Here is a 27684-nt window from a genome sequence, read left to right on the forward strand (position 1 = left end):
ACTGAGAATGGAAGTCAGACTGTACAGGTATGGTTCCGGCCATTAAATAAAGCTTTCAGGCGTCTGTTCTTCATTTCAGTTGGTTTAATGTTGTAACTGATAATAATATTAATGACAGAAGGAAGAAATCTGAGGCTGCTGAGCTGTAGAGATGTAACGTTGAGGCTTTTTTAAGGTAGCTGCAGGTGTTTTGTGTTCCGTTTCTCGGGTTTCTGCAGGTACTTAACAACCTCTCATGATTCAGAGGCATGCTAAAGAATCTAATTGTTCTGAAAGCCTGCATGGGTGGATGCATCTGTACCTGTCAAGTGTCTTTTTCCATCAACGTGGACAGATGGATGGAAATCGTGCTTTAAACAAAAGCTCATAAGTGACGGAGAAAATTGATCAAATATTGAGCTTCTTGCAGCTTCGTCCATTGCTCTTCTCACAAGCTCAATTCCCAGCAAATGTGTTGCAAACACGACACAACACAACACACACTAATAGACCAACACACGACACGACTGTAAAAAGTAAAGAGGGTAGAGTCGAGACAATGGCTGCGTTTGTTATTCACAGCTTCGCTGCTTCCCAGGCTCAGCTTTCTTGTGCACTCCTTGTCCTTGGCAGCTTCATTTTTGAGATGTGTGACAAACCACGTGCGGTTTATCACGCCGATCCAACGGGGAGATATGTCTGCAACTATTAATGAGACGGGCTCCATTACCATACCGCCTCCCCTCGCCGTGTTTCCTGGATTTAATTAAAGGCAGGCGTCGCCTTCCTCAGCAGCCGGCCCGCATGTAATGATATTCAGGAGTTGATGGACAACCGGCACCCGAAAAGACGGTCCGCCTGCGAGCGGAGAGGCCGTGAGGACTGAGAGAGGAAACCCACCGCCGGGTTACGACTGATCCCCGGGCGGTGCTTCCCTGCTCGCCCCCATCCGTCTCACACACTCCATTATTTTGTGTGTTTTGCCCCATTTACAGAGGGAGATAGCGGCCGGGCTGGCGACAGCCATGACAGATGGCTGCGTGTGTGTGCGCGTGTGTGTGTGTATGTGTGTGTGTGTGTTTGGGTTCCACTTCTTTATTCCTCCGAGGAGTCTGAGCCACGCGCGATCGATACGGCGCCATTGTCCAACCGCCAGGTTGGATCCGGAGGGTTGGAGGTGTGAGGTGTGTGACTGGACTGGTGCGACGACAAGAGGCTCATTCAGACGCACGAGACGCACAAGACCCCGTTTTAGCGACGTGTACACAACCACGCCCACCGAAAGCGATGAAGCGTTGCTGTTGGGCCACTAGTGGGAGCTGTGGCCAAAGCGCGGCCGGGCCCTCCTGATCTCCGTGAAGCTCTGTAGCACCTTCAGTAATTAATCCCTGTTCCACTCCAGCGCACACGACTCGGATTCCTCTCTCCGTCCTTCACCTCCCCCTCTGGGATTCCTCCTTCACACCCGTTTATTCCACGTAAAGCCCGGGAATCAAACCGTGAAACTGCAGCGCGTCCTCACGCTTCTTTGCATTTATTGTAATTCAGGTAATATCTTGACGCTCCATTTAAAATAAGAGTGCTAGATGATCGTTCCTGCATGGATCCAGTTCATAATTAGCTTAACACTGAAACAAATGCTGATATCTCCATAACCTGAACAACGGAAATGTAAAACAGACGTCCTGAGCTGTTCTCCTGTTTGTCTTTTTATGAATGAATTATTACAGAAATGTCATGTAATGCGTGACATTTCCGCTCTCTTGATTTGTTTAACCTTATCATCGGATTACATGAACCTATGGAGAGGTTCAGAGAGCAGCTTGAACTTCTCCATCATGGGTGTTGAAAAGACGGCGCCATTTAAAACTGACTTTAGATACGACTTTAAGAAGTATTAAAATGTGTATCATCAATGTGATGTTGGAGGGAAAAGCGGCTTTAATTGATGCAACAAGTAGAAAAGCTTCTGTATTTGTTGAGCTTTGGATAACTCTTTGCAGATTTAACGCTTTTACACCAGTGTTGATGTTTTGCCTTCTAATTAAACTAAATCTGACCCATTAGATCTTTCTGCTTGTTATTGGTACTGATATAAAACTGTACATTTCACGGCGGTTTGACAGAAATGTCATGTTAAACGGAGCCGACGTGGCTCCCCTGCCAGCTGAAACACTCCTCTCCTCCTGTCGGACTGACCTTGCTTCTTGGAGGCTGCAGACAATTTATATTGATGGGAAAAGCACATTTAATTTACCACCACTATTTTGTCCCCCTCCGTCCACACAGTGACTAATGGTATTGATTGACAAAAGAAAGGAGACGAAACGGTGCGAAGGAATGGTCTTCAAGGACAATCGGGGGAGGAGTGAAGCCATTTTTTTCCTGATTTCCAACCGGAGGGATCGCAGCCTCGTTCCGGCGGGAATCCTCTCAGCGCCACATGACATTTTGAACATAATAGCTTCCCCGGGTCGGGATTGTTTACCTTCTGTTTACACTCGAAGAACACGAGGCTAAATTATTCATTGCTTTGAAATTGGGAAGATGGCCGCCGAGCGAGCGTGGTTCCCACCCTTTTTTTTTTGTAATTGTACATTTAGGCGGCGCTTCAGTCGCCGGGCAATTTGCCACAATTGCCGCCTCACGGCGAAGGGAAAGTCCCGAACTGCCGGAATGAGTCGCGGCTAACGGTAATGACGGGCCGCGGCCAGAAACACTTTGCAGTCGTTTGACAATGTGAGAGGAGTCGGAGCGAGAGGGGAAGTGACAGGATTCAGCTGGATGAAAGTAATGTGAGGCACTTCTTGACAAGATGAGTTTTCAGTCCACGGTGGGGGATGGAAGATGACTCGTGTGTGTGTGTGTGTGTGTGTGTGTGTGTGTGTGTGTGTGGCGTGTGTGATGCTGAGAACTATCAGCTCTCAGCATCGGAGGCTTTCGGATTTAGAAAAATAGGTTATACTACTTTAGATCATTGTAAATTTGTCATTCGTGTGATTTCGAAGATCGTTTCAGTCACAAAGACACGCAGAACCAGGTCAGTTTCTCGTGGTCATGTGTCTCTGAAGATGTTTTTTTTTTTTTTTTCATCTGCTGTTGGTGAAGCTTGGCGACGTCTTCAGAGAACACATGACCGAGTCCACCCGACCTGATTCCCTTCCTCCGAAACGGTCACGAGGAGGATCTTCAATGAGATCGGATCTCGCCGATGAGACGTCTGCCGAGCAAATTTCTTCCAGTGTGAGAACTTAGATCAACCCTGACGTTCCCAACAGAGGCAAAAACCAGGTCTTCAGTATCAAATTCCCATCAAGAAACATTGTTTTTGTCCTTTGATTCCATAGATTAGACATAAAAAAGATGAAAAGAAGAGATAAAACACATCTGAAGACCATCCAGACTAAACACACTCTTATTTTTTTAATCTTTTGACTTTTATTTTGTGGTCGGTCTGTCATGTTGGCGGTGATTCCAGCAGCCATGAAGAAACAGTCTAATAACGCTCATGACATTTGCATAGAGTCTTTGAAGTGTTGCACCAGAAATGCCTCCTCTTTTTTCTTTCTGGTGAATTAACCTACGTGAGACTTAGATGTTGACCTCGGAGCTCATTAGAGAAAGTTGCAGCGTATTTATATCGAGCATTGCTCAGCAATAAGCGCTTCCCTGCTGTCAACACGGATTCTCCTCCCGCTGAGCTCTTGGCTGAGCACAAAATAGTCTCCATCCGGATTTATTTGGGATGTGCTTTATACCCAATAGTGTATTCAAGCAGAGATTAACGAAAAATAAATAAATAAAAAAAACTAACACGGTGGTTCATGGGAATAGTGGTTTTCGTTCCCAGAAGCTTCACACGTCTTTAAAAGCGTCGTCGATGTCTGGTAATGTGACGTCCTGCGCGTTTTAAATGCAGCCTCTTCATGTCTGCAGGTTAGATGAGGAAAAATATCTCAGCACTTTTTCCCCGGCGCTCGCCGCTCAGGCATATTCTTGCTTTCCACGCTTATTTATCTCAACACCTGCCCACACACACACACACACACACACACACACACACACACGGGCTATCTGACTCCCTCCTCTCTCTCGCTGCCGCCTGCAGATAAAGATAAGCTGATTTAGCGAGCCGCATTGTGTACCGGCGGTTTAATGATTTGATTTCCACGCCGTGGCAAATTGTTTTCTGTGTTTTCCATATTTGGCTGCGATCGCTTGTCGGATAAGAGTTACTCTTCAATTTAGCTCGGTGTTGTAGCTGAGAGGGTGTGTGTGCGTGTGTGCGTGTGTGTGTGTGTGTGTGTGTGTGTGTGTGTGCGTGTGTCGAGGTGTGATGTCTCGAGGCGCTGATAGACGTGTTGGCATCGCTGCCCTTCTCATGTTGGCATCTGAGCCGGGCTGCAGAGTTCAGTCCTTCCTCACCGACACACACACACACACACACACACACACACACGAGGCCGTTCTCTCGCCTCCCTGCCTGCCATGTGTGAGACTTTGCCTGAAGACGTCTTGGCTTCTGTCACCTAATGAGGGCTGCACTTCACACATGAGCCCCGTCTACCTGCAAAGCTTTTCACCTACAAAACCGAGATGAAACCTGATCCGTCGTTTGCATTGATTAACGGGATGAAGAAGAAACGGTCTAAAAATCTTTACTCCCAGCAAGTTTGCTTTTAAAAAAGAGCATATACATGCATCAATATCAGCATTTGTATGTAATCCATCCTGAAAATTCAAGTGACATTCAGCGTATTGCTTCATTTATTTATTATTGATCGGTTCCAGACATGTCATAAGATATTAAAATAAAATCTAGATAAATACAAAAAGGGGGGAAAGTCTGAATATATTAATTCACCGGAGAATTCTGAACTTACTTGAACCTGAGCCTCGTAATCCTGAAACACATCATGAAAAACAGGATGCGTGCACCAACAGAAACACAAATGGAGAACATCTGGCCGTCTGTTGCGCGTCCGTCTTGGCAGAGCATCGCTCGGTCTGCCTGTGGATGAAGACACACCTCAGTGCGGGCGCCTGCTGCCTGAATGCAGTGCTCCGTCTCTCCCAGCAGAGAGAGCTCCAGTGAGGAACGACTGCCGCCTCGCCCTGTTCTCTTGGCTCGACTGTGGTGGCCGGGAGTGTATACACTCCTCTGTGTGTGTGTGTGTGTGTGTGTGTGTGTGTGTGTGTGTGTGTGTGTGGTCGGACTGTGATCCAGCTTGCAGTAAATGATGCGACGACATTGAAAATCAGTTTATTTTCAGGTCTTTCCTGAGGATTTTAAAGGAGACAGAGAGTCGGTGCTTGTTGCAGTGCACTTGTCATTTTGTTTGAGGCAGAAGAAATTCAAAATGGGACAATAATAGCTCGACACATGAATAATGAAGATGTCAGATGAATAATGACGAAATCTTTCTTCTGTGTAGAGATCAATTAACGTCAATCAAGATCACTGCTATTTATTTTTCATCCCTCCTGTGAGGATTATTGTAGCATCGATTGCAAAGTCAGTGTTTTTCCTTCCAGATGCAGCATCTTAAATGTCTGTTGAAGCGTATTTTCTTTCCCTACTTGCCGGTTTTGGCCCACAGCCTTGAGTTCGGACCCCCCCCCCACCCCCGCCAGCTTTGCCTGATTCACAAGTTTAAAAGTTTTCCTGATCTTCGGCGGACGGAGACTCGGCTGTCCTCCTCTCTCCATTAGAGCTCTGTGGGGGTCTGACATGCCTCCTCCGGGGAGAACAGCCTTAAGGTTAACACACTGGAAGAAACAGGACTTTTAAAAGGTCATACGCACACTCATACACACACACACACACACACACACACACACACACACACACACACACACACACACTCATGTGATGTGAAGGGAGTGGCAGTCGTGTCAACTGCAGACAGCTGTCTTCTGGAAATATGACGGATCTTCTCACCTGAAGGATTTTGTCCTTTGCTCAGCGATGTGCTTGATATTATTTCTGCCCTCACCGTGTCTCGCCCCCCCCCCCCCCCCCCCCGCTCTGTCTCCGCAGCACGCTCGAGACCACGTTCGACACCACAGTCACCACGGAGGTGAACGGCCGGAGTCTCCCCGCCCTCGCCACGCGCTCCTCCCCCATGGCGTGGCGCCTGGGCCAGTCGCAGACCCCGCGCCTCCAGGCGGGCGACGCCCCCTCCATGCCCGGCGGCTACGCCGCGCCCAGGGCGAGCACAACGGGCGCCGCTGCTGCAGCCGCCGCCGCCACGGGGCGCTACAGCGGCCACCCCGACCCCTCCAGGTTTGTGCACGGCGCCCCCCTGAGGCGAGCGGCGGCGGCGGCGGGGGCGAAGGGGGCGGAGCAGGGGGAGAAGGGAGATGGAGGGAAGCAGATGGAGGTGGCGGGGTACGTGAGTGATGGGGACGTCCTGGGGAGGAACTGCCGGATGGATGTGATCGCCAGCGGGTACGAAACGATACGATACGATACGATACACAAGCTAGCGCCTTGTCGCACGGAGACTAATCCAGAGTGTCTGGTTTGAAGAGCTGCTCCGCTTTACTGACCCAGAACTCAGCAGGTTTACTAAACGACACACACTAACTAATCGGCCTTAACCGATCACTAACAGCATGGGAGGCGCTCACACGTCTTGCTTTAGCGCTGTTTTTTTAGTCTGCGGTCTGTTTTCAAGCATGTGGGTGTGTCAGAATCCACTTTTTCTGCTTTTCTGATTTGTAATTTGGATCACAAATCACCTCCCACGCCACCGCATATCAGAAGATGTTGACTGTTATTCCCGTTTCCAGGTTTTTTTTCTCTCTAAACTAGAGGAATCTTCACATAGATGCCAGTTCAATCACTGCGTTTCATTCAGTTTCGACTCGCCGACTGAGTTTAGCCGTGTGTTCACACCGTCACCAAGGCCTCATCTGTCTCTCTCTCTGCATTAATATAAATCGTCCGCTGACGTCCGTCAAGGCCCCCCCGTAGGGTTTCCGCGCCGTGAAAGCGAAGGTCCAGATCATAGATTTGGGTGAGCCTTGAGGACGCCGCGCGCCGCGCTGACGGATCACCTGAGCGAGGACAGATAGTCGGTGTCGTTCACCACACTGAACGCAGGCTCTTCACTTTCTCTCACAGTGGAAAAAAAACAAAAAAAAAAAACGCCTTGAGCGGGTGAGAGATGTGTGGAGAAAGTCATTCACATTCCACACGCACGCCATTCACTTCAGATTTCTCAAAAAGAGACGATTGTGTGAGCGAGGCATTATGGGGCGAAGCATCTGTACCATTAAGGATGTGTCGGCAGAGAAAATGGAACAACGTGCTGGGAGGGAAAGGTGATTAGCTGAATTATTAGCTTAATTAACTCGCCCTATTGGGTCCCATCAGCCGTGTCTGATAGCTATCCCACAGTCACATCCGAGGGTGCGCTCAACTCAAATTACACATGAAATCTGAAAAAAATGTCCCTTTTCGTGGCTGTTAATCATTCAATTAAGGTAAAATCCTTTTCAGGTTAATGAGAGGACTGTCTCCTCGCAGGTACCTCACAGACGGCGGCCTCCATCTCTACGCCCGGAACTCGGGCCGAGCGCCGGACGCGGCTTCATCGCGGGAGGCGACCCAGCGAGGGAGCAAGGAGCTGCAGGGCGACATAGACAGGTAGGGGTGGAGTCCATCGGCCGCGTTCTCCATTTTAATGTTCCTCTTTCGCGCTGCGAGCTGCGTTTGCTTCGGTTGTGGAGTCTGCAAAGACAAAACCGTCTGCCGGTGACGCACGTGTGTTTGAAAAGTGTAACAAATACAGAAATATAGGTTTTTTTAGAATGTGACAAAACAAAATCATGCAGTGTCTGCGCTTCAGAACAACAGAACGTCTCAGAAGTAAGTCTCCGTCCTTCAGAGGTGTCGCAGGGCGCCCCCCTTCCAGCAGCAGCAGAGACCAAATGAGGTGAAAAGGAGAGCCGGCGCTATCGATCGGGCGCCGTCCGGCTGCGACTGTGATGACAGGCCCTCGCCGAGGCTGCTGGGAATCGACCGACGCGCTGACATTTCCCAGTGTCGCAGCTTCTTCGGCCTCTGCCAGGGTTTTAATGAGTGGCAGTGTTTACAGGAGTGGGAGGTCTGAGCGGCGATCAGACGCGGCTCTCAAGACAGAACTGGCTTTTGTTGAGACGCTTTGAGTCAGAAAAGACAGAGGAAAGAAAGGAGCATGACAGCATGCGAGGAAATCCGGGAACTGAGCTAAAGGCACAGTGTTTAGGCTTTTTAGCAGAGTTTTAATTTCACTGAAATCTCCTTGTTTCTGGGTTTCATGGTTGGACTGACTCGTTGAAATCCCTCCTCCCGTCAGTCTTGGCCTGATCCTCCTGCAGAGGACGAGAATGACTTTATGCCTCGAGTATATCTCACCTTGGCTTCGCATAAATCCCAAAAAAATGTTCCACTTTTTCACAGCTGAAGTCTGTGTCGGCGCCGTGGGCCTCCGGGGCCGATGAGGAAATATCGATGCCTGCTTCCCCCGAAGAAGCCTGCAGGCAGCGGCGTCCCGATAGGATCAGGATGTGAACTCCACAACCTTCCGCTCTTTTCCCTAACAGGAATATGTGCATGTAGACACACACACACACACACACACACACACACACACAGGTGCACAGAAAGCGTCCTCCAGCCTCCCCCCTGACATGTGTGATTGTCGGGAGCTGAGCTGTCACTCCCCGCTGACACACCACAAAGCTCAGGGGGGAAAAAGTCATTTCCCAAGCAATCCCTCACCTGGCTTTACACCTCGCCCCGGCTTTACTTCTGTGGGATTGAATCTGGCTTCCATGACTGCTTCCTTTTTCGTTTTCTTTTTTTTTTTTTTTGTCCCGGAGTCTTCTATTCTCCCTCACACACGCACACACACACACACACACACACACACACACACACACTCACACACACACCCTCCCACTGGCTAGAAGTGAAACGAGAAGCGGATAAAGCCCAAGTTCAAACCGTGTGTTTACTGACTTTCAGGAAGTTTTCGTCTTCTCCGGCTTCAGTCAAGGAACAGCAGATGCAGGGAAACCTTTTGTACTGTGAGATATTTTTAATTCAGCTTTCAGTCAAACACACTGGATGGTTCCATAGCGGCATTCTGTTGGTTTGTCTTTGGTTTGGATGAAACCTTCTGAATGCGAGGTCCCCGGCATGGATGTGGCCTCGCATGGACAGACGTGGAGTTTTGTGGGCTCTTGAATTGAATTTTTTTTTTTTTTTGTGAAAGCAAAATAGCTTCTCACGCGCAGCAAATTTTGGGAGCTTCAGCAGGTTGAACATGCTTCGCGTCGTCACATTCACCCATTTGCTCACACATTTCCATACAAATGGCGACATTTGCCATGCCGGGCGTGTTGAACAGGAGCACCGCCAGCCCTCTCTGCCAGTTTCAAGTGTAAAATTGGAAATATTTAGATTTTTTTTTTGGTCAAAATATTCTTGAAAAAAGGAATTTTGGAATTTAGAATTAAAATATGTGTGTTTTTCTTTTGCATTCAGCGTTGTGATTAAATAAAAGCCCAGTCAGTGTGATTTTGAAACCAATATCATTGAAAATAGAAATCTGTTATTCAAAGATCTACATTGCAGATGAGAATGTAGTGGGAGGAAAACAAATATGTTGATCACTGCTGAATGCATTGAAATTCCTCTGAAACAGACCCGCATACAAAGCGTGATGCATAATGTACACAGAATGTATTGATGTTTGTCTGAGTGAATGATTTTCTGCTGAGGGAATGCAGCGCTCACTGCAGCAACAGACACATGCATTTAGTCCAATGGTAAAGAAGAGTTTCACACACACACACACACACACACACACACTACCTCCTCAGCGCCCTGCAGTGGTAGACGGGCATCCCGGGAGGCAGAAAGTGGGAGATGCTCGGTGTACATAAACTGAGATCCCGAGAGGCTCGTTATGCTTCGTCTGCGATGGCTCCCCTGCATGGCCGCCGTCCAGCGCAGCTTCAGCCGTCCTCAGGAAACTCGCCTCAGTGACTCATCGTATCCTGGTACGGCGGCCGGCAGGTGGCTGAAGCCGTGAACCTGAAAACTGCGTCTACCGTCAGCGCGAGCTGAGGCAGGCGTGGATTTCCTGCGGTGATTCTCCGAATAGAGATACTTCAAGCTGCCCATCTGGCCCGGAACAGCTGAACAAGAAGCGCTCAGATCCTCCTCCTGATCGGGCCTCCGCTACGACAATGGGGAATTCATTCTTGGCTAAAAGCTTCCCTCTAAAAATACCGTCCTGTCATGCAACATAGATGAGCGCGTGCCCGTGGCTCTACTGTCAGAGGAAGGCGCCCGAGGAGAGCGTTTTGACACCAGCAGGCTCCCTGTTCTCAGCAGAGGCATGAATAAGTAACGGGGCTTTGCTTTTAGCATCCGTGTGGCGGCGTCTCCCCGTCCGGGCCGGACCCTGGCAGCTGGCTCGGCATTTTTTTTTATTTTTTTTTTTTGGGGTGTTTGTTTGAAGCTTCGGGGGATTGGAGACGACTTCCCATGTTTGAATGTGTGTTGTGGTTGAGCGCTCCCCGATTGACAAAAGAAAACTTGTTTATGTGCTTGACTACATTTAAGCGCGTGCGCGCGCGTGTGTGTGTGTGTGTGTGTGTGTGTGTGTGTGTGTGTGTTGCTGAGCTGCAGGATTGCGGCTGTCACTCTGTGAAGCATTGACAGTCCCGGCGAAGCCGCGCTGCTTGTCAGTGCTGCCGTAAGCAGCCGGGAGATTTGGAGGAGAAGGTTTTCTGCTATCGCCGACAAAGCCAGTCATTATGTAAGTTCCCGCGTCGCTCAGCTCTGCCGGCGGCGCCGCCGAGGAAGGGAGTATCACGCACCTGAAACCGCGGCGCCGATCCAACTTTCCTCAAGTTTCTTTTTTTTCTGGTGGCACTTGTCAGTCTCCCCGTTTCTCTTTTCTAAACTTGGCGAACTGTGATGCTAATTGAAAGACGCTTCATCATGGATTCGAGCACCCAGCTGTTTTTGGCTCGCAGTTACTCATGCAAATGTGCAAATGTGTGTCCTCGCTCGCGCAGGTGCTTGCATACAGATATCTTTTCTCTCACAAACAGGGAAATTGTAGCTCACTGATTAGCCTTCCATTCATCCAGGGAGGCTCAGAGGGAAGGTTTTGGTGTTTCAGAGGGAGAGTTTTTCTCTCTTTTCGGATGTGGATTTCGATTGTTAACAAACTTAGATGTAGTTCGCCTCACATCCATCTGTCCTGACATTTGCAGAAGAACTTTTTGCTAAAGTCATGGTGTGGATGCACGGAAGCAGGCTTTCAAAGTCTGAGCGATTTTAAAAACGTTTGAATGTTTCCAAAAAGCTGTTTTCTCATCTGCTAGCATTAACATTTTGAAAAAGTTGCATTTTCAGAGACTTTGAGAAGGTTATCACTTGAAAACGATGTGTAAACAGAGCCTCGGTTATCTCTTTGATTATCCTCTTACATGCTTTTAACACTTTTTGTTCACTGTATTAAATTTTTAAATATATTTTCCTTGGCTTCATCCATTGTTTGGACCAAACGCTTCATTTTGCGTATTTGTCACCGTACTGCTTTCCTGTGGTGGCATCATTAGCAGCATGTTTGCCAGATTTTGCCTCCATACGAACGTGTTCAGATGTAAAACAGTTTACCTGGTGAAATACGCTTTCCTGATGGCTGCATTCAGGAATCTGTAGACCAACCCTTCGCTCGGCCTCGTTATGGAAGCAGAGGAAGACGTTGAAAAGCGCCGGACAGGCGATCTGTCCACCTGTCCTCATTAAGTCAGCCCCGGGCTGACCGGGCTGGAGGAATAATCCGGCGCCGGCTCTGACTCGCGTGTCTGTTTTCCCCCGGACTGACGACAGATCTCATACGGTCACGTTCCGCTTCAGCCCACACGGTCGTCTCACCGCACGTCTGTCATGTCTCCTCCGTGTTTCGTGAAGAAGCGTCTGAGGATGATCGGGCAGAACAGAGAGGACGAGTCTCTGCAGCCCGGTGTGTGAGGGGAGTGTGTGAGCCTCCGCTGATTTACGGGAACGCGGTGACCTCAACGTGGTGACTCAGGTTAATGCGACACAAAGGTGACGTTACGGGGGACATCCATCATTCACGTCCCCCCAGAAACGCTGCGTAAACGTGGTCTTTAATGTGAGCTCACACTGATGCGGCGCGCCGTTTGGAAGTCTTACATTTCATTTAGTCTGCATTGCATCATTTCAAGACGCTTCCTTGTGCTCGCAGCACTAATCACACCCCGGTGAGAGAAAACTTTTTATCGTGCAGGTTTTTCTAGTTGGAAGGAAAAGGAGGCGCCTTATTTGACTCTGAGTTTTCTGTGAATCTGCGTTGCATAGTTGGAAAGAATTAGAGGTGAATTAATAAGAAATAACCTTGAATTGACCGCAGCGCATTTAATCTGCTGTCATTGGAAGAAGCTCCTCTGTTTTGTTGAGCAGGGAGTCTCTCTTTGAAAGAGTGGCGAACATTCTGGGCATGTTTTGAAACACTTTTATCTGTCTTCAGTCATAACTCACTCGGCTCTGGCTGGCTTCAGTCTATGTGATGTTACTGGAAGATAGATTGTGGATAAATAGACTTCAGGGCTGCTGCTTCAGCTGCGTGGCTTCATTCATCTGAAAATTCCCCCGGATATGACTCCATTCATCATCTGACGGGCCTAATGAGTTTGTGGAGATAAGAATCGACAGAGCCCTCGTCATTGTGAATTCACTTTGCTGCCATGGAGCCTGACTCTGTTGTGGATTATGAAAATGTAATCTTGTTAAACGATGAGTGTTGTGGTGTGATTACAGAGGACCAACATCAACAAATGAATCCGTCGCAGTTTTGTGACCTCAACTCATTTCTGATTTCTAAACTCCCATTTTCTAAATATCGCTACATTAATGTGACACTTTTCTGAAATAAAAGCACGAAAACGATGTGTTTTCACTCAAAATGTCACATAAACGGGGCCTTAATTCCATGATATTGGTCCAGAAGTGCTGACTCACCCCGGCTCGGTCTGTTTGTCCAGAGGATGAAGCGGCAGTTTAGCGAGTTTATCTCGGCCCGGCCGGGGAGGCAGGATGAGGATGAGGATGAGGCGGCTGGGCAGGCTGTGGTTTGTGAGCACTCCTGTGGGTTTTCTGGCTCGCACGTTTGCCAGCAGTTTGCCATAGACTGGGAAGCAAACCCCCAACCCCCCTCCCCCCCTCCGCCCAGCCTCCCTGCCAAACGGCTCCAGATTTCCTTGTCGTCCTGGACTGCACTGCAGCGGGGAGCCTGGACGTCTCCGCCGGCCCGACGTCCCGCCACTGCCTGGCAACCGCCGCCTTCCCAGCCCCTCCCTCCCAAGGTCACCCCGTCTCTGCCTTTAATTGAGCGGCGCCGGGCTGAATGAATCCCGCCGTCGTGCTTTTCTGATATGTAAATCTCCCTCTTCCTGTGGCACGGCACCTTCGGACTCCGTAATTGCCTCCTCTCTCTATCAGTCTGCCGTTGTGCTTTGGCGAGCCGCCTCATTGTTTTGAGCTCAGCCTGAACTGAGGAGAAGTGATCGGGCAGCGGGGCGAGCTTCCCCGGCCTCGGACGGCCGTTTGCGAGCGTCTCACGTAAGAACCGTGAGCCGACTTCCAGTCCGAGGCCGGAGCCGAAGACGGGCCGTCTGTTCTGCGCCGTCACCCTCTTTTAATTAACCCTGTGTAACCCGCCGCCGAGTCCAGGGACTGGCAGGCCCGTCCTGGACCGGAGGGGGAGGGGACGAGGAGGGGGGAGGAGGGAGTCCTCTCTCTCTCTCTCCCTCGCTCTCTCTCTCTCGTTTCCCATTCCGCTCCTTGACTTCCAGTCAGCTCGTAGCGTCTCGACCAAGGTGGAGTTTTGTGGTCGCGTCTCCTCAGACAAGACGAGAGGTGAGTTGACAGAAAAGCTGCAACTTAATCCTTGTTTGTATATATTTCTTTGATTCTTTGGGTTTGAGATTAGTGGGACGTTTATTCTAATTCTCTTTGTGGACGTTCTGATGTTCTGAGGTTTTTCCTGGAGATTAATTGCTGCACGTCAGATTATGGTCCAGCCAAAGGAGGATGGATTTTTCTGTATATGTGTGTATATTTGGTTGGTTTTGCGTGTCTAGTTGTTACTCTGAATATAAAAAAAGGACATTCTTTGTTGTGACTACTTCAGTTGTATTCTTATATTATCTAATATTTTCCTTTACAGCAACTTTACAACTTTTGTACGTGAAAAGAGGAGATTAGAGACAACAGGAAATGAATTAAACTTCTTTATTTCCGGGATCATAAACAGACAGGCAGAGGAGTTCAGAGTCAGAGTTTTATTGGTTCTCCAGATGTTGATGTAATAAAAGTGGCACCTGGTGATTTGAAAGTTTTGCCTTATCTCGATATCATCTCTGTTTGCTCTAAAATATCAGGTTTTATTACATCCAGCGTTAAAAACTGGTTGAAAGCCTTGTGCTGAAATGCCATCTCATAGGAGCCGCGGTTACGTAAGAGGCCGTCTGAGAAAGTGTTGCCTCCTCCAGTCTGCAGCCTTCCCACTTCTCACTCTCCACAACACCATTCCCCTCTCAAATCCTTTAATCCTGTCATCAAATTCTAATTTATCTCCTTTGGTACAATGTAATCAACAGTGTTATTCTTTGTTCATGCTGCTAATCACATCTCCCCCCCCCCCCCACCAGTCGTCCTCTCTGTGGTTGAAAGAACAAGGACCCAGTGTATTGAATATTGCATGAGATCATGTTTGCATGGTTGAGTGGAGCCACAGCGATGCATTCACTGCAAAGCAGCAGGGAAAAAAAAAAAAAAAAAAAAAAAATCAAGGAAATGCCGTTTGGATCCAAAATATCATCACAGTCTCGTCTGTCAGCAGGGAGTCGCTTTCAGGCTCCTGAGCAGGAATTCAGGCCCGAAACAGGTCTCTCCTCTGTGAATAATCGCTCCGCCGTCACATTATCGGATTCCTCATTTCGCTGCCCTACATATGAAGCTTCTGTACGTCGTCGCTCATTGATAATTTAAAAAGTTATGACTTAAAAGTCCGTCTCCACCTGCCCTCGCCGCGGGGTTATCGAGTTCGCCCGTGTCCTCATCCGGGATGCCGCCGCCGGGGGCGGAGGAAGAGGAGGAGGGGCCTGGTTCAGGAATGAAATATTCAGTCAGGCAGTTCTGCGCAGGAAGAACCACCTGAAGACGACCCAGACTTTTCTTTTCCGCCGGTCCGCTGGGGGAACCGGTCGTTTTGGAGGTCGGCCAACTCACTTTGGACGGGTAATTTCTTTGAAAGCCTGTTGTCTGTCACGCACGGAAGGAGTGCAGCTTCAAATCAGATTGTGAAGGTGACCTGGCAGCTCCAGCCTCCGCCCGGAAACTTCAGACGAAGCAAACTCTCTTCGCAGGGAAACACAATAAAAGTCATTAAATGCAGGAATCAAAGTAAAGTTTCAAAATCAGACCAAAGCCTTGCTATCAGCCTTAAGAGCAGATGAAAGGAGACGATTAAACCAGCGCCGCCGATTTGGCTTTGTATGCAAAAAGCCAAGTGTGTGAGAACAAACACACACACACACACACACACACACACTGTGTAACATCAGAGCCCCACTCACAGCGCTCTACGGCAGCCCCTTTGTTGGTTTCGGTTAAAAATAATTGCCGTAAAGCCGCAGATCAGTGTTGACAAAGCTTCGGAGTGACAGCTGGGATGGCGTTTACTTCTCCGTCTGACAAGCCTCAAACCTCCGTCTCCAGGATTTGGTTTGGAGGGAAATTAAATCAGACGACGAGTGACGAACGCAACCTCATCAGAATGGTTTTTGCACCGGAAACGTGACTCATCTATCATTTTAGATGCATTTCAAAGCTATACATCATGAAATATTTGAGATTTTTTTACATTTTTCATTGATTATGATTGACAGATTATATTCAGTCATATTTAAATCAACCTGAAACCCCTACCGTGCGTTGCACTCGTATAAAGAGTCACAGGAGCGGTGGGGTTTTAGCCGTGAAGATAAATGCTGCTCATTTGAAGTCTTTCTGAGGAGCAGATCAATTCTGCACCGCACCACTGGACAACTGGGTCATCTGCCGGCCGCCACATTCGTTACAGGCGTCAGGTGAATTTACCGATGGTCTTTCCACCCGATCGTGGCCCGTTAACGTCTCTCCTGGACGAACATGGCGATGGGTCATCTCTAAATGTGTTGATCTATTAGTGCTTCATATTTATCAGGTTATTAACAGGTTTTAACCATAACTTCCGCCATTATTGATTTTCTGACCAAAACTAAATCTCGTCTCACCTCGTCCCCAGCCCGTCCGGTCCTCCTCCCTTCATCCTCCGATGGCGAAGCCATCATTTTCCCCTCATTCTCTGCCTGCTTCTGGTTTTCATCCTCATCTGCCATGAATTATAGATCATGCGACAGACTTGACTGTTGGAAAAAAAAACCTAATCATCTTGTTACATCTTGGTTTTAGTGAATAAAGTATTGGGCTCAGCAGGCAGTGGAGCAGAAGGTGGGAGTTGTTTTTGGTGAAGAAAGTGAGGAGCATGTCTCTCAGATATCTGTTATCTGTCACCGTGATGTGAAGAGTGACTGATGGTGATTATCCTGGAGATATTTCATTATTCTATCTGTCCATCAATCATTTATATCATTTTTTCTGAACTAAAGCGTTTGATATATTGCGTGTGAAGAGGCCATGTATCATTAACACCAGTATTTTTGTCACTTATTTATATATTGTTGCCTCATAGCTGAAATTCTCTTCTGAACAAGTGGAAATTCTACTGCATTTGTTTTTTATGTCCTTTGAAGGAGTGTCTGTTTGCCTTCAGCCACAGATAAATATTAACAATGGCGACACGGAGCGCTTCAGTCCTTTGTACATCGGCATGGTGACACACAAATAAGTGAAGCAGCACAAACAGCTGTTTGATGAGATAAAACGATTTACAAGTCCAGCTGTTGACTCTGAGCGCTTTGTTCTGTTTCCACTCGTCGTTTCAGTACAATGCAGACGGAATGTTTTCAGTAAGACGCTGATTACCGCTGCTTGAAGTGAGCAGGTCGGCTCTGTTTGTAGTCTGGAAGTCAGCAGCGGCAGACTTTTAACCTGCGTCTCCTTCCTGTTTCCTGTGCAGTTGGGACGACAGCAGCTCGGTGAGCAGCGGCCTCAGCGACACGCTGGATAACATCAGCACCGATGATCTGAACACGCCGGCCTACTCCGCCGTCAGCTCCTCGCGCAAGAGCAAGGGAGCGCAGGTAAACGGGCGACGCGTGACGAGTCGACTGGCGGTCATGGAACAGCGTTCAATAAGAAAAACTGGACAAGAGGGAACTAATCAGTATTTCCCAGCATGCTTCCTTTTCAACTGATCAATAGAAGTCAAGGTCATTTAAGTAATATCCTTGAAAGCAAGGATGACAAACTTAAGGCCTGTGGGCCAAAACCGGCCTGCAGGAGACTCTAATCTGGTAAAAGTTTCAAAGAAAACATTGATTCTGTCAGGGCGAGTTTGTAAATACATGCAGAATGCAACAGCGAGAGGAGGTTTTTAGATGCTTCACCGGATTTCTCACCAGAAGGTTTCATTAAAATAGACTTATGTTGAGATTGTAGTAATTTTCTGAACTTATTTATCATTTTTCTTTTAAATTTAGACATTTTCATCACGTATAATCTGCACCACAACAAAGAAAAAATAAATGTAAAGGTTATTATGGCGCAATTTAACTGATCCGGCCCACTCAAGATGGAACTGGGATGTATCATTTTTCTGTGGTTTCCGGTTGGACTAGTTTAACCAACATCTTTTTTACCTCTGATCATTTACAGTGTGTTTAATTTTCTCAGACTGTTTATGGCATCTGGAAAAATCAAAATCATCTGCGAGTATCGTCCAGAACGCAGTAATCTTGAGCTGTCAGATACCTAACGTTTTCTTCAGGGAGGTAAAAGCCTTCATTTGTTGCATATTGTTGGACAATTATGCAGTAAAACAGAAATAAATTCTTTAATGTAGTCATGAGAAGGCTGAAGGGGATTCCATGAATGTTGCATTCAAGGTTTTATTAAATCACAAAGGAGTTAAATTACTGAGCAATTTTTGAGGATAACTTTTAGGGAATAGTTTAGTCGTTTTAACCTTGTTCTGCTCAAAACTAGTTCAATAAATGGGTCTTAATCCTCAGTATAGATGCAGCAGGACTCCAAACCCACCCAAATGTTTCGGCCCTTCAGTTATAACACTGAATGATTTATATTTATATCATACTTAATCATTACAAACGTGTTCTCACAGCAAGGTCAGCGCTGTCTCGCACAACAAAGTCGAACTAAACAATCCCACCATGAGAAAGCGCCGGGCAGCATCGAGGAGGAGAAGCTTCCTCCTTTTCTCAGGAAGAAACCCGGAGCTGACTCAGAGGTGGGCGGCCGTCTGCCTCCACCGGTTCGGGCTGAGAGGAGGACAAAGAAACAGATCTGAAGCATGCAGAATTATCCAGAAGGTAGAATCGACCCAGGTTGTCAGGCACACGAAAAACCTTTACATTTAAACTTTGCAGACTGTTTTGTTGTTATGGTGCAGAGCATATGCATTTTCACAAAACCAAAAAATTAGTACAGAAAATGACTACAGTCACAGCTAGAAGCTGCCTCTCTCCTGGTTTTTAAAGTCTTTTCTAAGCAGTGAAAGCAGGGCTTGTCCTTGCTTCCACTCCCTGATCACAGCTGAGAGAATGAACCTGCCGCCGCCGCCGCTCGCCTCTCCTCAGATGGTTCTGCCGTATTCTGCCAAGTATCCTTGGCCCCTCATGAAACACTCGACAGACTGGGTTCTTAAGCGACCGGAGTGTTGCTAAGGAAACCAACCATCTGCTAAGGTGGGCCAGTTATCTGCGCAGCGCGTCTCTGTTTGTGTGGGTGTGTCTGTGTGTGCGTCCCAAAAGAGGAGATCTTTACACAGGAGACGCCAAAGATAGCTAACACTTCACACATCCACACAAACCGCCCGCTGCTCGGCTGGTGCAGGCGCTGACTTTTTATTTTTTTTTCGGTTATCGTATGTGTGTTTAAGTAAGCGTTTTCAAAGTCCCACTGGAGGTTTAGCCCCATTTGAATAATTAAGCGCTAATAGCTCAAACGTTATGTTAATTCACCAAAGCTCAGCATAATTTTTTAGAATGGCTTCCCACCAAGCGGACCGGTCTGATTCATGTTGAATATGCAACATTAATAAAAGTTGCAAATCTTGCATGAAACTGATAATAGGAATGCACGATAATGGCGAGTACAAGTAAGAGTACTATAGCCTAAATTTCCAAACCTATTTATGAAATTTTTGTTACTATTCTTGGTCTTTAATTATCAATTGATGTGATTTTCTTTTTCACCACACCACCAATCTCACAGTCCCAGAAAGGAAGCAGATCCAAGCATGCCGAGCCGGAGGTGAGCAGCAGCTGGGCCGGAGCCGAGGACCTGAAGAAGGTGGAGGAGGAGTCGGACGCCAGCATGGATCCTAGCGGTGGCTCCTCGCGCTGGAAGCCTCCCTCATCCTCCTCTTCCTCCCAACCCCAGGGCCAGTTTGAGGACGCGGGCCAGAAGGCCGCCGCCATGGCCCAGATATCTCAGACCGGCTCGTGGAGGAGGGGCATGACTGCCCAGGTGGGGATCACACCCCCCAGGACCAAGGGGACGCCTGCCGCCCTCAAAACGCCAGGTGAGACATCCCGACTCCAGACCCTCTGTAAAATTCAATACCATCCTACCGTCCTCAGTCTGCAAGCAAATTTTATAAGTCGTCCTCTGGCTGTGGGCCAGAATCCGTCTGGCTTTTCCTGCTCTGAAGGATTACAGGTTATTTTGAAAAGGTTAGCCAAATGTTGCAGAGGTTAATATGTGTTAATGAGTCTTCATGTAAACTTCCAGGCAAAACCGATGATGCCAAGGCGTCTGAGAAGGGCAAGGTACCTTCCAAGAGTTCAGCTGGCATCCAGCGCTCGCCGTCTGACGCCGGGCGGAGCAGCGGGGACGAAGGCAAGAAGCCGCCCTCCGGCATCGGGCGCCCGCCCACCACCGGCTCGTTTGGGTACAAGAAGATCCCAGGTCCCTCCGGCACGCTCATCACCTCCAGCGGCGCCACGCTCGCCAGTGGCTCAGCCACTCTGGGCAAGGCGCCCAAGTCTTCGGCCGCCCTCGGCAAAGGCGCGAGCATCGGCGGCGTCCGGAAGACCAGCCTGGACGGCTCGCAGCCCCAGGACGACGGCGTACTGCTCAGCTGCAGCGGCTCCAAAGTCACCCTGCAGTACCGCTCCCTCCCCAGACCGGCCAAATCCTCCAGCGGCGTGGCGGCGGGGCGCAGCAGCCACCGCTCCAGCTCCAGCAGCATCGACTCCAACGTCAGCGGCAAGTCGGCGTGCGGCGCGGGCGCCCAGCCGGGCGCCAAGCGCCGGGACGGGAAGGTGGCCTCGGACCGCTCCAGTCCCGTCACCATCAACCAGACGGACAAGGAGAAGGTGGCCGTGTCGGATCAGGACCCGGCAGCAGGACTGTCCACGTCCCCCAAGTCCAGCCCCACGTCCAGCTCGGCGGGCCAGTCGGGCCTCCGGCAGCCGGGGTCGAAGTACCCGGATATCGCCTCGCCGACCTTTCGCAGGTCAGATATCACGAACACTCGCCTGCTGCTTTCACCCTGTCTCTGTCCTTCACTGCCTGGATCAAGCATTTCACCACTTTCACTTTTAATCTCAGATTTCTGGTCATTTTTTGGTGCTTATCAACATTTTCCCGATTTGTTTTCCACCCGTCTGTCACTGATAGGGAAATTGATCAAGGATGACATACTGTATGACTTTCACGATAACTTTAACCATAATGAGCCATCTCTCACTCAAATTCGGTTACATGGCCTGCCATCAAGCAGGAGAGAGTGGTGTTTACCCCGACGATGAGGGTCTGATGGCTTTTCGTTGAGATCACGCAAATCCAGCTCAGCAGGCCTGACGAGAGCAGACAGGAAGCAGGAGATTCTCGCCACGCCACTTCCTGACTCATTAGAGGCATGCGCTCGGCAGGCGTGTCCAAACATCCGTCCCATCCTATCCATCAAGCCGACCCGTTTCATCTGCATGTTCTCAGTTTTTTTTTTCTTTTTTTTTCCTCAAGAGTGTGTCACCTAAATATATTGTACGATTGCAGCGACGGGCTGGGACAGGCGTGAGTCGAGTGGCAGGATGCAGAAGCAGATTATTTAGATTATAAGTTACAGGGTTGGAGCAGCCAAAGTCGAAAAACGAGAAGTAATCTATTCAGAGGTTGTCAGTTGGGCGGCGTGCTGAGCGCTTGAGATGACCTGCTGTTTCTCACGGTGTTGAACTGCTCTCTGACTTTCCTGCCTGCACACGAGGCCTTTACCTTCACATCTGTATTCAACTTTCCCGCCAAATTTCAAAGCTCTTGATTTTTCCCAGTTTGGATCGCGGTCAGTCGTCCATTTCTGAGGCCCTGTTTATGCGACGTTTTCATGCGAAAATGCAAAGCTTTCGTCACATTTTGGGTTTCAGCTTACGCCACTCCGTCTTCGTAGAACAAAACAACTTTAAAAACAACTTTTCCACCGTTTCGCCGTAACTTTAGAGTTGATGGTCACCATAGTAACAAGCCAACTTGGTCGTCTGTCCATCGGAATGTACGTTTGCCCACTGTTGTTAATATTTATGGTGTATTGTCTGTGCGTTATTTCATTGCAACAGTGCCACCTTGTGGCCTGTCATGCTAACTACATCCTTAACATGTAAGCAAGAACATTTTCTGAAAAGAAAATGCTAAAACGATGCGTTTTTCACTTGGAAGGTCGTCGTGTAAACGGGGTCTAAATGTCTGCGAACACCTCTCTACCCCCCAGATTGTTTGGCACCAAAGCCAGCAGCAAGGCCAGCTCCCCGGGCACGCCCGACTCTGGCAAGTGCCCGTCAGTACTGGGCAGCCCTCACGGCACGCTGGCCCGGCAGGCCAGTCTGGACTCGCCCTCCTCTGGCACGGGGAGCCTGGGCAGCGCTGGCGGCCTGAGCGGCGGCAGCAGCCCGCTCTACGGCAAAACCCCAGACCTGTGCAGCGACTCGCCGGCCTCCAGCCCGGCCTCGGGCCTCTCCTTGCCCTCCAACGCCCGGCCGTGGCCCGCCTGTAGCTCGTCGGCCGGCAGCAAGGACACTCTGAGCTGCCAGAGCATGACCAGTCTGCACACCAGCTCTGAGTCCATTGATATGCCGCTGGGCCACCACGGGCCTAAAGTGACACGAGCCGGCAGTGTCAAGTCCACCCTGTCTGAGGGGTGAGTAGCAGAGAATACGATTGGGAGGAATCGTATTCATTGTTTCATTTGAGAATCGAGACAAAAAGTGTTTCCCCCTGCCCTGAGATGTAGACACACAATGCAGAGACAGCCTCAGTAGCGACAGTAACGACTCACAAGAGTGATGAGAAGAAGACTTTATCTATCTAGAACATAGTTTGTTTGGATTTAAGTTCATTTTCTGACATGATTTTGGCACCATTTGAAGAATATGTGAAAACTTCTGCTTTACACTATATTATATAAAATTCCCTTTCACACATTTTTATGAACACTTAACTTTTGAGTCCAAAATCATGGCAGAAAGTAAAAGCCCACAGTAAATTCAGACCATTTCGTTCTCATGAGCAGTCAGAGTCCGTCCATTGTTTTGTCTCTACACTGTGCATGCAATTTAAAAAAAAAGACAAGAAAAGATCACAGAACGTCGAAGCAGGGCACACTTTTTATTCATCCATGCCAGCTCAGCTGTACGTCTCAAAAATGAAACAATTCTCAGTTTAAATGCTGCCTGTTGTTGTCTGTCGTATTGAGATTACATTAGTGATGTCCGAACGTTGGTGCCATATTGTGTCGTCTATTTTTCATGTGTGTGTGTGTGTCTGTGTGTGTCAAAATGTGAAGCCATTCTCATTTATCAGGAAAACCGATGTTTTGGTGTTCATCTAATCGGCTCATCCTCTGTGTTTTAACAGCATGCCTCTTGACAGAAACACGCTTCCCAAAAAGGGACTGAGGTACAACACATCTGCATCCAGATGCCATTTTCAGCTCTTCTGTTGTTTTTTCCTTTTTTCCACTCACACACATCATCAGTGCTCGTTTGCATGAGAGAAAGTGATTCTGGTGTCAAACATGACTCTGCATGCAGCATCTCGCTTGTGGCATTGTGTGGTCTCACCTATTGATTCCTGATCAGCTGCTTGAGGGTTTATGGAAACTGTGTGGAGTTTAAATCAGTAGATAGTTTTGGAATTTATGATTCTTCCTTGAAGATAAACTGTGAAAATAATCACAAAGGTTGATCCTGAAACTTTATTATTAACCCTTCATTGTTAACTAAATCTTTACATTTTACAATGTTCCTCTCATCTAAAAATGTTAAATTGAAAACAAAATCAGAATATCAGGGAAAAAGTGATTTGTGGAGATGTTATATTTTCGTTTTTCCTTTAAAAGCAGCAACTTCCTAGTAACTGCACCTGATTTATGAATTTTTCCTAAATATATTGAAAAATTAAGAAAAACTCTGCTTAAACATCACCGCTGTTCCAACATGACAGTCTATTTTTAAACATGTACACAATTTAGTCTTATGTGGAGTATTTCGATATTAATAATGCATTATAATGCAGGACGGTAATGTCTCTAATTTAGTCTAACATGATTTAAATACAGTTTATAAATTAAAAATAAGATTCCAATTGATTCTCAAGCTAACAGAGTCTGACAGCTGTTAGAGTTACCAGACAGGAGTGTGTTCTTACCTTACAGTTCATCCATAAGCATCAGTATTTAAGTATCACAGGGAATGTGGTTAATGGAGGCAGGATGACGGAGCCCATCGCCCCGGATCCCCCAAAACCCTGAATCCCATCAACCCGTTCATCACAGTGGGGGGTCTGTGCATCCAGAGATCCGGCCGGTCGGCCGTCAGGTTCAGAGCTGCAGTTTCAAGGCAGCTTCCAGCATCCGAAGCTTCCTCCAGTCTGGTGTTTTCGTCCCGTCTTCCTGGGACGGGATTTGTGAGAGTCGAGCACCGACTCTTTGGTTTTTCCGGTCTGTTCGGTTTCTGCTCCGCCGGGGAGGCAGAACGCCGCGGCGTCCCATCGCCGGGCGCCGGGCGGAGGACTGCAGCGGGGTCAGATGTGACAGGCGTAGTAATGGCTGCGCCGGATTGGAAGGCGCCGCTGAAAGGGGATGAGTGCAAACTCAATTATCGCCCTCGCAGGATTAAATATGGCCGATTGTCATGCGTGCGATAAGGAGGCCTTCTGCTGCCGGGCCGGGCGGGGAGAGGACATGAGCGGCAGTGTCTGTGTGTTTGGCAGCTTTAAGCCTCGGCACTGTGCGCGCGTGTGTGTGTGTGTGCGCGTGTGTGTGTGTGGATGCATGCAGATGCACGTCTGTTCTGCTCCCCCCCTCCCTCTGGAAGCTTCCCGGCGGTTGACGGCGTGGTTTTGTCCGCAGGTACCCTCCGTCTTCCCGCCAGGCCTCCCACGAGGAGGGGAAGGAGTGGCTGAGGTCCCACTCCACGGGGGGCCTCCAGGACACCGGCAGCCAGTCCCCGCTGTCCCCGCCGGGGGCCGCCTGCACCGCCACGGGGAAATACCACTACTCCAACCTCTGTGAGTGCACGATGAGGATCAGTAAGATGATCGGTTAGGATCCGGCTAAGTGTGCTGTCCCGCGCAGTGAGCCCCACCAACGCCGGCCAGTACAACCTGCCGCCGGGCGGCGGCGGCATGAGCCGCTCCAACAGCATCCCGGCCCAGGACTCCTTCGACCTGTACGGGGAGGGCCACCCGCTGGGGGGCAGCGCCACCTCGCTGGAGGAGCGGCCGCGCGCCATCAGCCGCTCCGGGTCCTTCCGAGACAGCACGGACGAAGGTCAGGGGTCAGGTTCAGATCCGAGCCACGATAACTGACTTAACATATTTCATCCGACGCTCACTTCTTCTCCCTTCCCGTCCTCGCAGTCCACGGCTCGTCGCTGTCTCTGGTCTCCAGCACGTCGTCGCTCTACTCCGCGGTGAGTCAGAAATCATGTCCTGCATCAGACCTTTCATACCAGATGACATTGTTTTTGTGGTTGTTTCATCATCTCACCTGAATTTAGTTCAGCTTTCACTGGCCTGCACTTTGTTTTCAGACATGTTTGTGTAGAGAAGGTCCCCATTTCGTTAGTTTGTATAAATCCCACTTTCCTTGTCTGCCTCCGACAAAGCGAGGAAGCAAAACCTTCCGCCGCCGCTCGCTCCCACAGTCTCCTCTGCAGATAAGGCCGCGGACGTCCTCGCCGTTTGCCGCGGCGCCGGAGCCGTCGCGTTCCGCCAGGCGGCAGATTAGCTCCAGGAGGGAGAATCGATTTGCCTTTCTTCTGCAGCTGCAGTTATTACAAGTTGCAGTGAATGATGGCGATAGTTGTGTTTACAGAGTCTCCCCTCGGGACGGGGAGAACTCATTTATTTGTTTCATGCTTATTAAAGAAAATAACTCTCGTTCTGTTTTCTCCTCTTTTCCATCAGCGATATTTTCTGTCTCTTTAATCTGAGTTTGATTAAAACTGCGCCGACGTTCCTTCATCTCGTTCATTACTTCATTAATCGCCGAAGCATCTGAGTGATTTTTATTTAAGAAGTTTCTGATTGAAGAGTAATCACGTTTTTGAATGTTTTCTGTTGCAGACGGAGGAAAAAGCACACTCAGAGGTAAGAACCGGCATCTGTCAGTGTGTGTGTGTGTGTGTGCGCTTGTATGGGTGTGTGTGTGTGTGTGTGTGTGTGTGTGCATGTTTCCTCAGGAAGGTTAGCTGCCTTGCTTTTAGCTCCTCGTGTATTTTTTTCATTTTTTTTTTTTTTTTTGGTTGCGTGGTCTTTTCCGCCACATGTTGCACTGCATGTGTGTGTGTGTGTGTGTGTGTGTGTGTGTGTGTGCGTGCGTGCGGCTGTCTCCCTGTTTGAACATTGCCTTGTTCTTCTGTTGCAATAAAGGAAACTTTCATGTCAATCAAAGCACAAACAGTGATATTTATTATGTGATAAGTCAAATCAGAAAACTCAGTAACTCTGTTTAACTAAGTTGCTTTTTAATGAAGATGCATTGATCCCATTTTGATTAGAAACACACTTCCATTCATTCATTCCAGAAACTGAACACATGAAACGCCGGTCTCGATCCCTGATTCCTTCTGTTTGGGTTCAGTCAAAAACTCCTCTCCTGTTTATCACTGATTCTTCTTTGATTTTTTTTTTTTTTCACTTTTATTTTGACGAGTTTCTGGTTCCTGTCATTTCTGTCCTGCTGTGCTTCAAGTCTGGATCAAACAGCGAAGGCAAATACAGTGAGATTTGAAGATTTTAGGACGGTTTTCTGCTGAAAATCTATTTTATAATCTGACCTTCAGGATAATATTTGTCCTCGTATTAAATCTCATTATTTAGCCTGATCAGGTATTTGCTGGTGCTGTTTGACCCCGGTGACCCCTCTCTGCTTTGCTGACCTAACCCCGAGCGAGCGCCGTGCCGTGGCCCGCCGATAACCTCTGACCCTCCGGCCACAGGGGTCGGTGCTGTTTGACGGAGGCATGCGACATAGTGTTAATGTTTTACTCTTTTCTTTTTAATCAAGGGCCAAACAGTCCAAAATTCCACGGTAATCCCCCACTCTTTATGTTCACACTTCACTCCACTGTCTTTTTTCAGTTTACCATGTAAAATTTTCAACATGGGAGTTGCAAGTTCAACGTCACAATCAGTGTTTCTTTCTTTTCTTTTCTTTTTTTGTTTTGTTTTTTTTCTTCTTTGCATTAATCGAACCTTTCCCCCTCCCGTCTCCAACACAGCAAATCAGAAAGCTGCGCCGGGAGCTGGACGCCTCTCAGGAGAAGGTGGCGACCCTGACGTCTCAGCTGGCCGCCAACGTGAGTCTGTTCGCTTCAGAAGACGCTCGTCTGCATGAAAACCTGCCGTCTGTCTAAAGCCCCGCGAGGAATACAGATCTGCAAGACGCCCACTAATTCCCCCTCCGTGTGTGTGAAGACGGTGTTTTCTACGTTCTCTTTAAATGTCACATCTGATCCGATCGGGCATTAAACATCATATCAGATTGAACGATGGGAAATAAATTCTACTGTACCTGATGATATCTGTGGCTTTAAGAAGACTTTGATGATTCCAAAGAGGATTTAGATGTCAAAATGAGAGGAAATGAAATGAGGTCCAGCATTCCCCGGGGTGGTTTGGGGACAGATGGTTCACTCCCGGGTTTGCTGGGCGCCTCCTTCAGAGCGGACAGGTGGGCCGAGGGCGGCGAGCCGGAGAGAGATGAGGACTGACGTGGACGTGAAGGAACAGGCGGCCGAGGAAAAGGTCAAGACCTGAGCCGATTCCTCCGGAGAGACGGAGAATCCAAACAGGGCGCGGCTTTTTTAACACGCTGACGATCAATACTTTCTAGTTCAGGGAATCAAACTCCACAGATTTTAATGAAGGAGGCCTGTTCAGGTTTGTGTGGCGTGTAGAGAGTGTGCGTGTGTTCGGTCTGGGCA

The 27684-nt window shown here is 48.6% G+C and overlaps 1 protein-coding gene across 5 annotated transcripts in view; it reads left to right on the forward strand.

Moving 5' to 3' along the window:
- The window catches only part of nav3 (neuron navigator 3), a 128539-nt gene that overhangs the window by 87969 nt on the left and 12886 nt on the right, over positions 1-27684 (forward strand). For 2 of the 5 annotated variants that reach the window (XM_030113053.1, XM_030113054.1), the window contains exons 12-23: positions 6020-6430; positions 7514-7633; positions 17199-17322; positions 19475-19784; positions 19994-20720; positions 21969-22394; positions 23111-23152; positions 24606-24763; positions 24831-25025; positions 25115-25167; positions 25823-25846; positions 26980-27057. In XM_030113053.1, the coding sequence (XP_029968913.1) occupies positions 6020-6430; positions 7514-7633; positions 17199-17322; positions 19475-19784; positions 19994-20720; positions 21969-22394; positions 23111-23152; positions 24606-24763; positions 24831-25025; positions 25115-25167; positions 25823-25846; positions 26980-27057 (2668 nt within the window). Of the gene's footprint in view, positions 1-6019; positions 6431-7513; positions 7634-17198; positions 17323-19474; positions 19785-19993; positions 20721-21968; positions 22395-23110; positions 23153-24605; positions 24764-24830; positions 25026-25114; positions 25168-25822; positions 25847-26765; positions 26790-26979; positions 27058-27684 lie in introns of all 5 variants that reach the window. The other 3 variants (XM_030113052.1, XM_030113055.1, XM_030113056.1) reach the window with 3 other exon arrangements.

This window comes from Salarias fasciatus, chromosome 17 (genome assembly GCF_902148845.1).
Source record: "Salarias fasciatus chromosome 17, fSalaFa1.1, whole genome shotgun sequence".
NCBI classification, from domain to species: Eukaryota; Metazoa; Chordata; class Actinopteri; order Blenniiformes; family Blenniidae; genus Salarias; species Salarias fasciatus.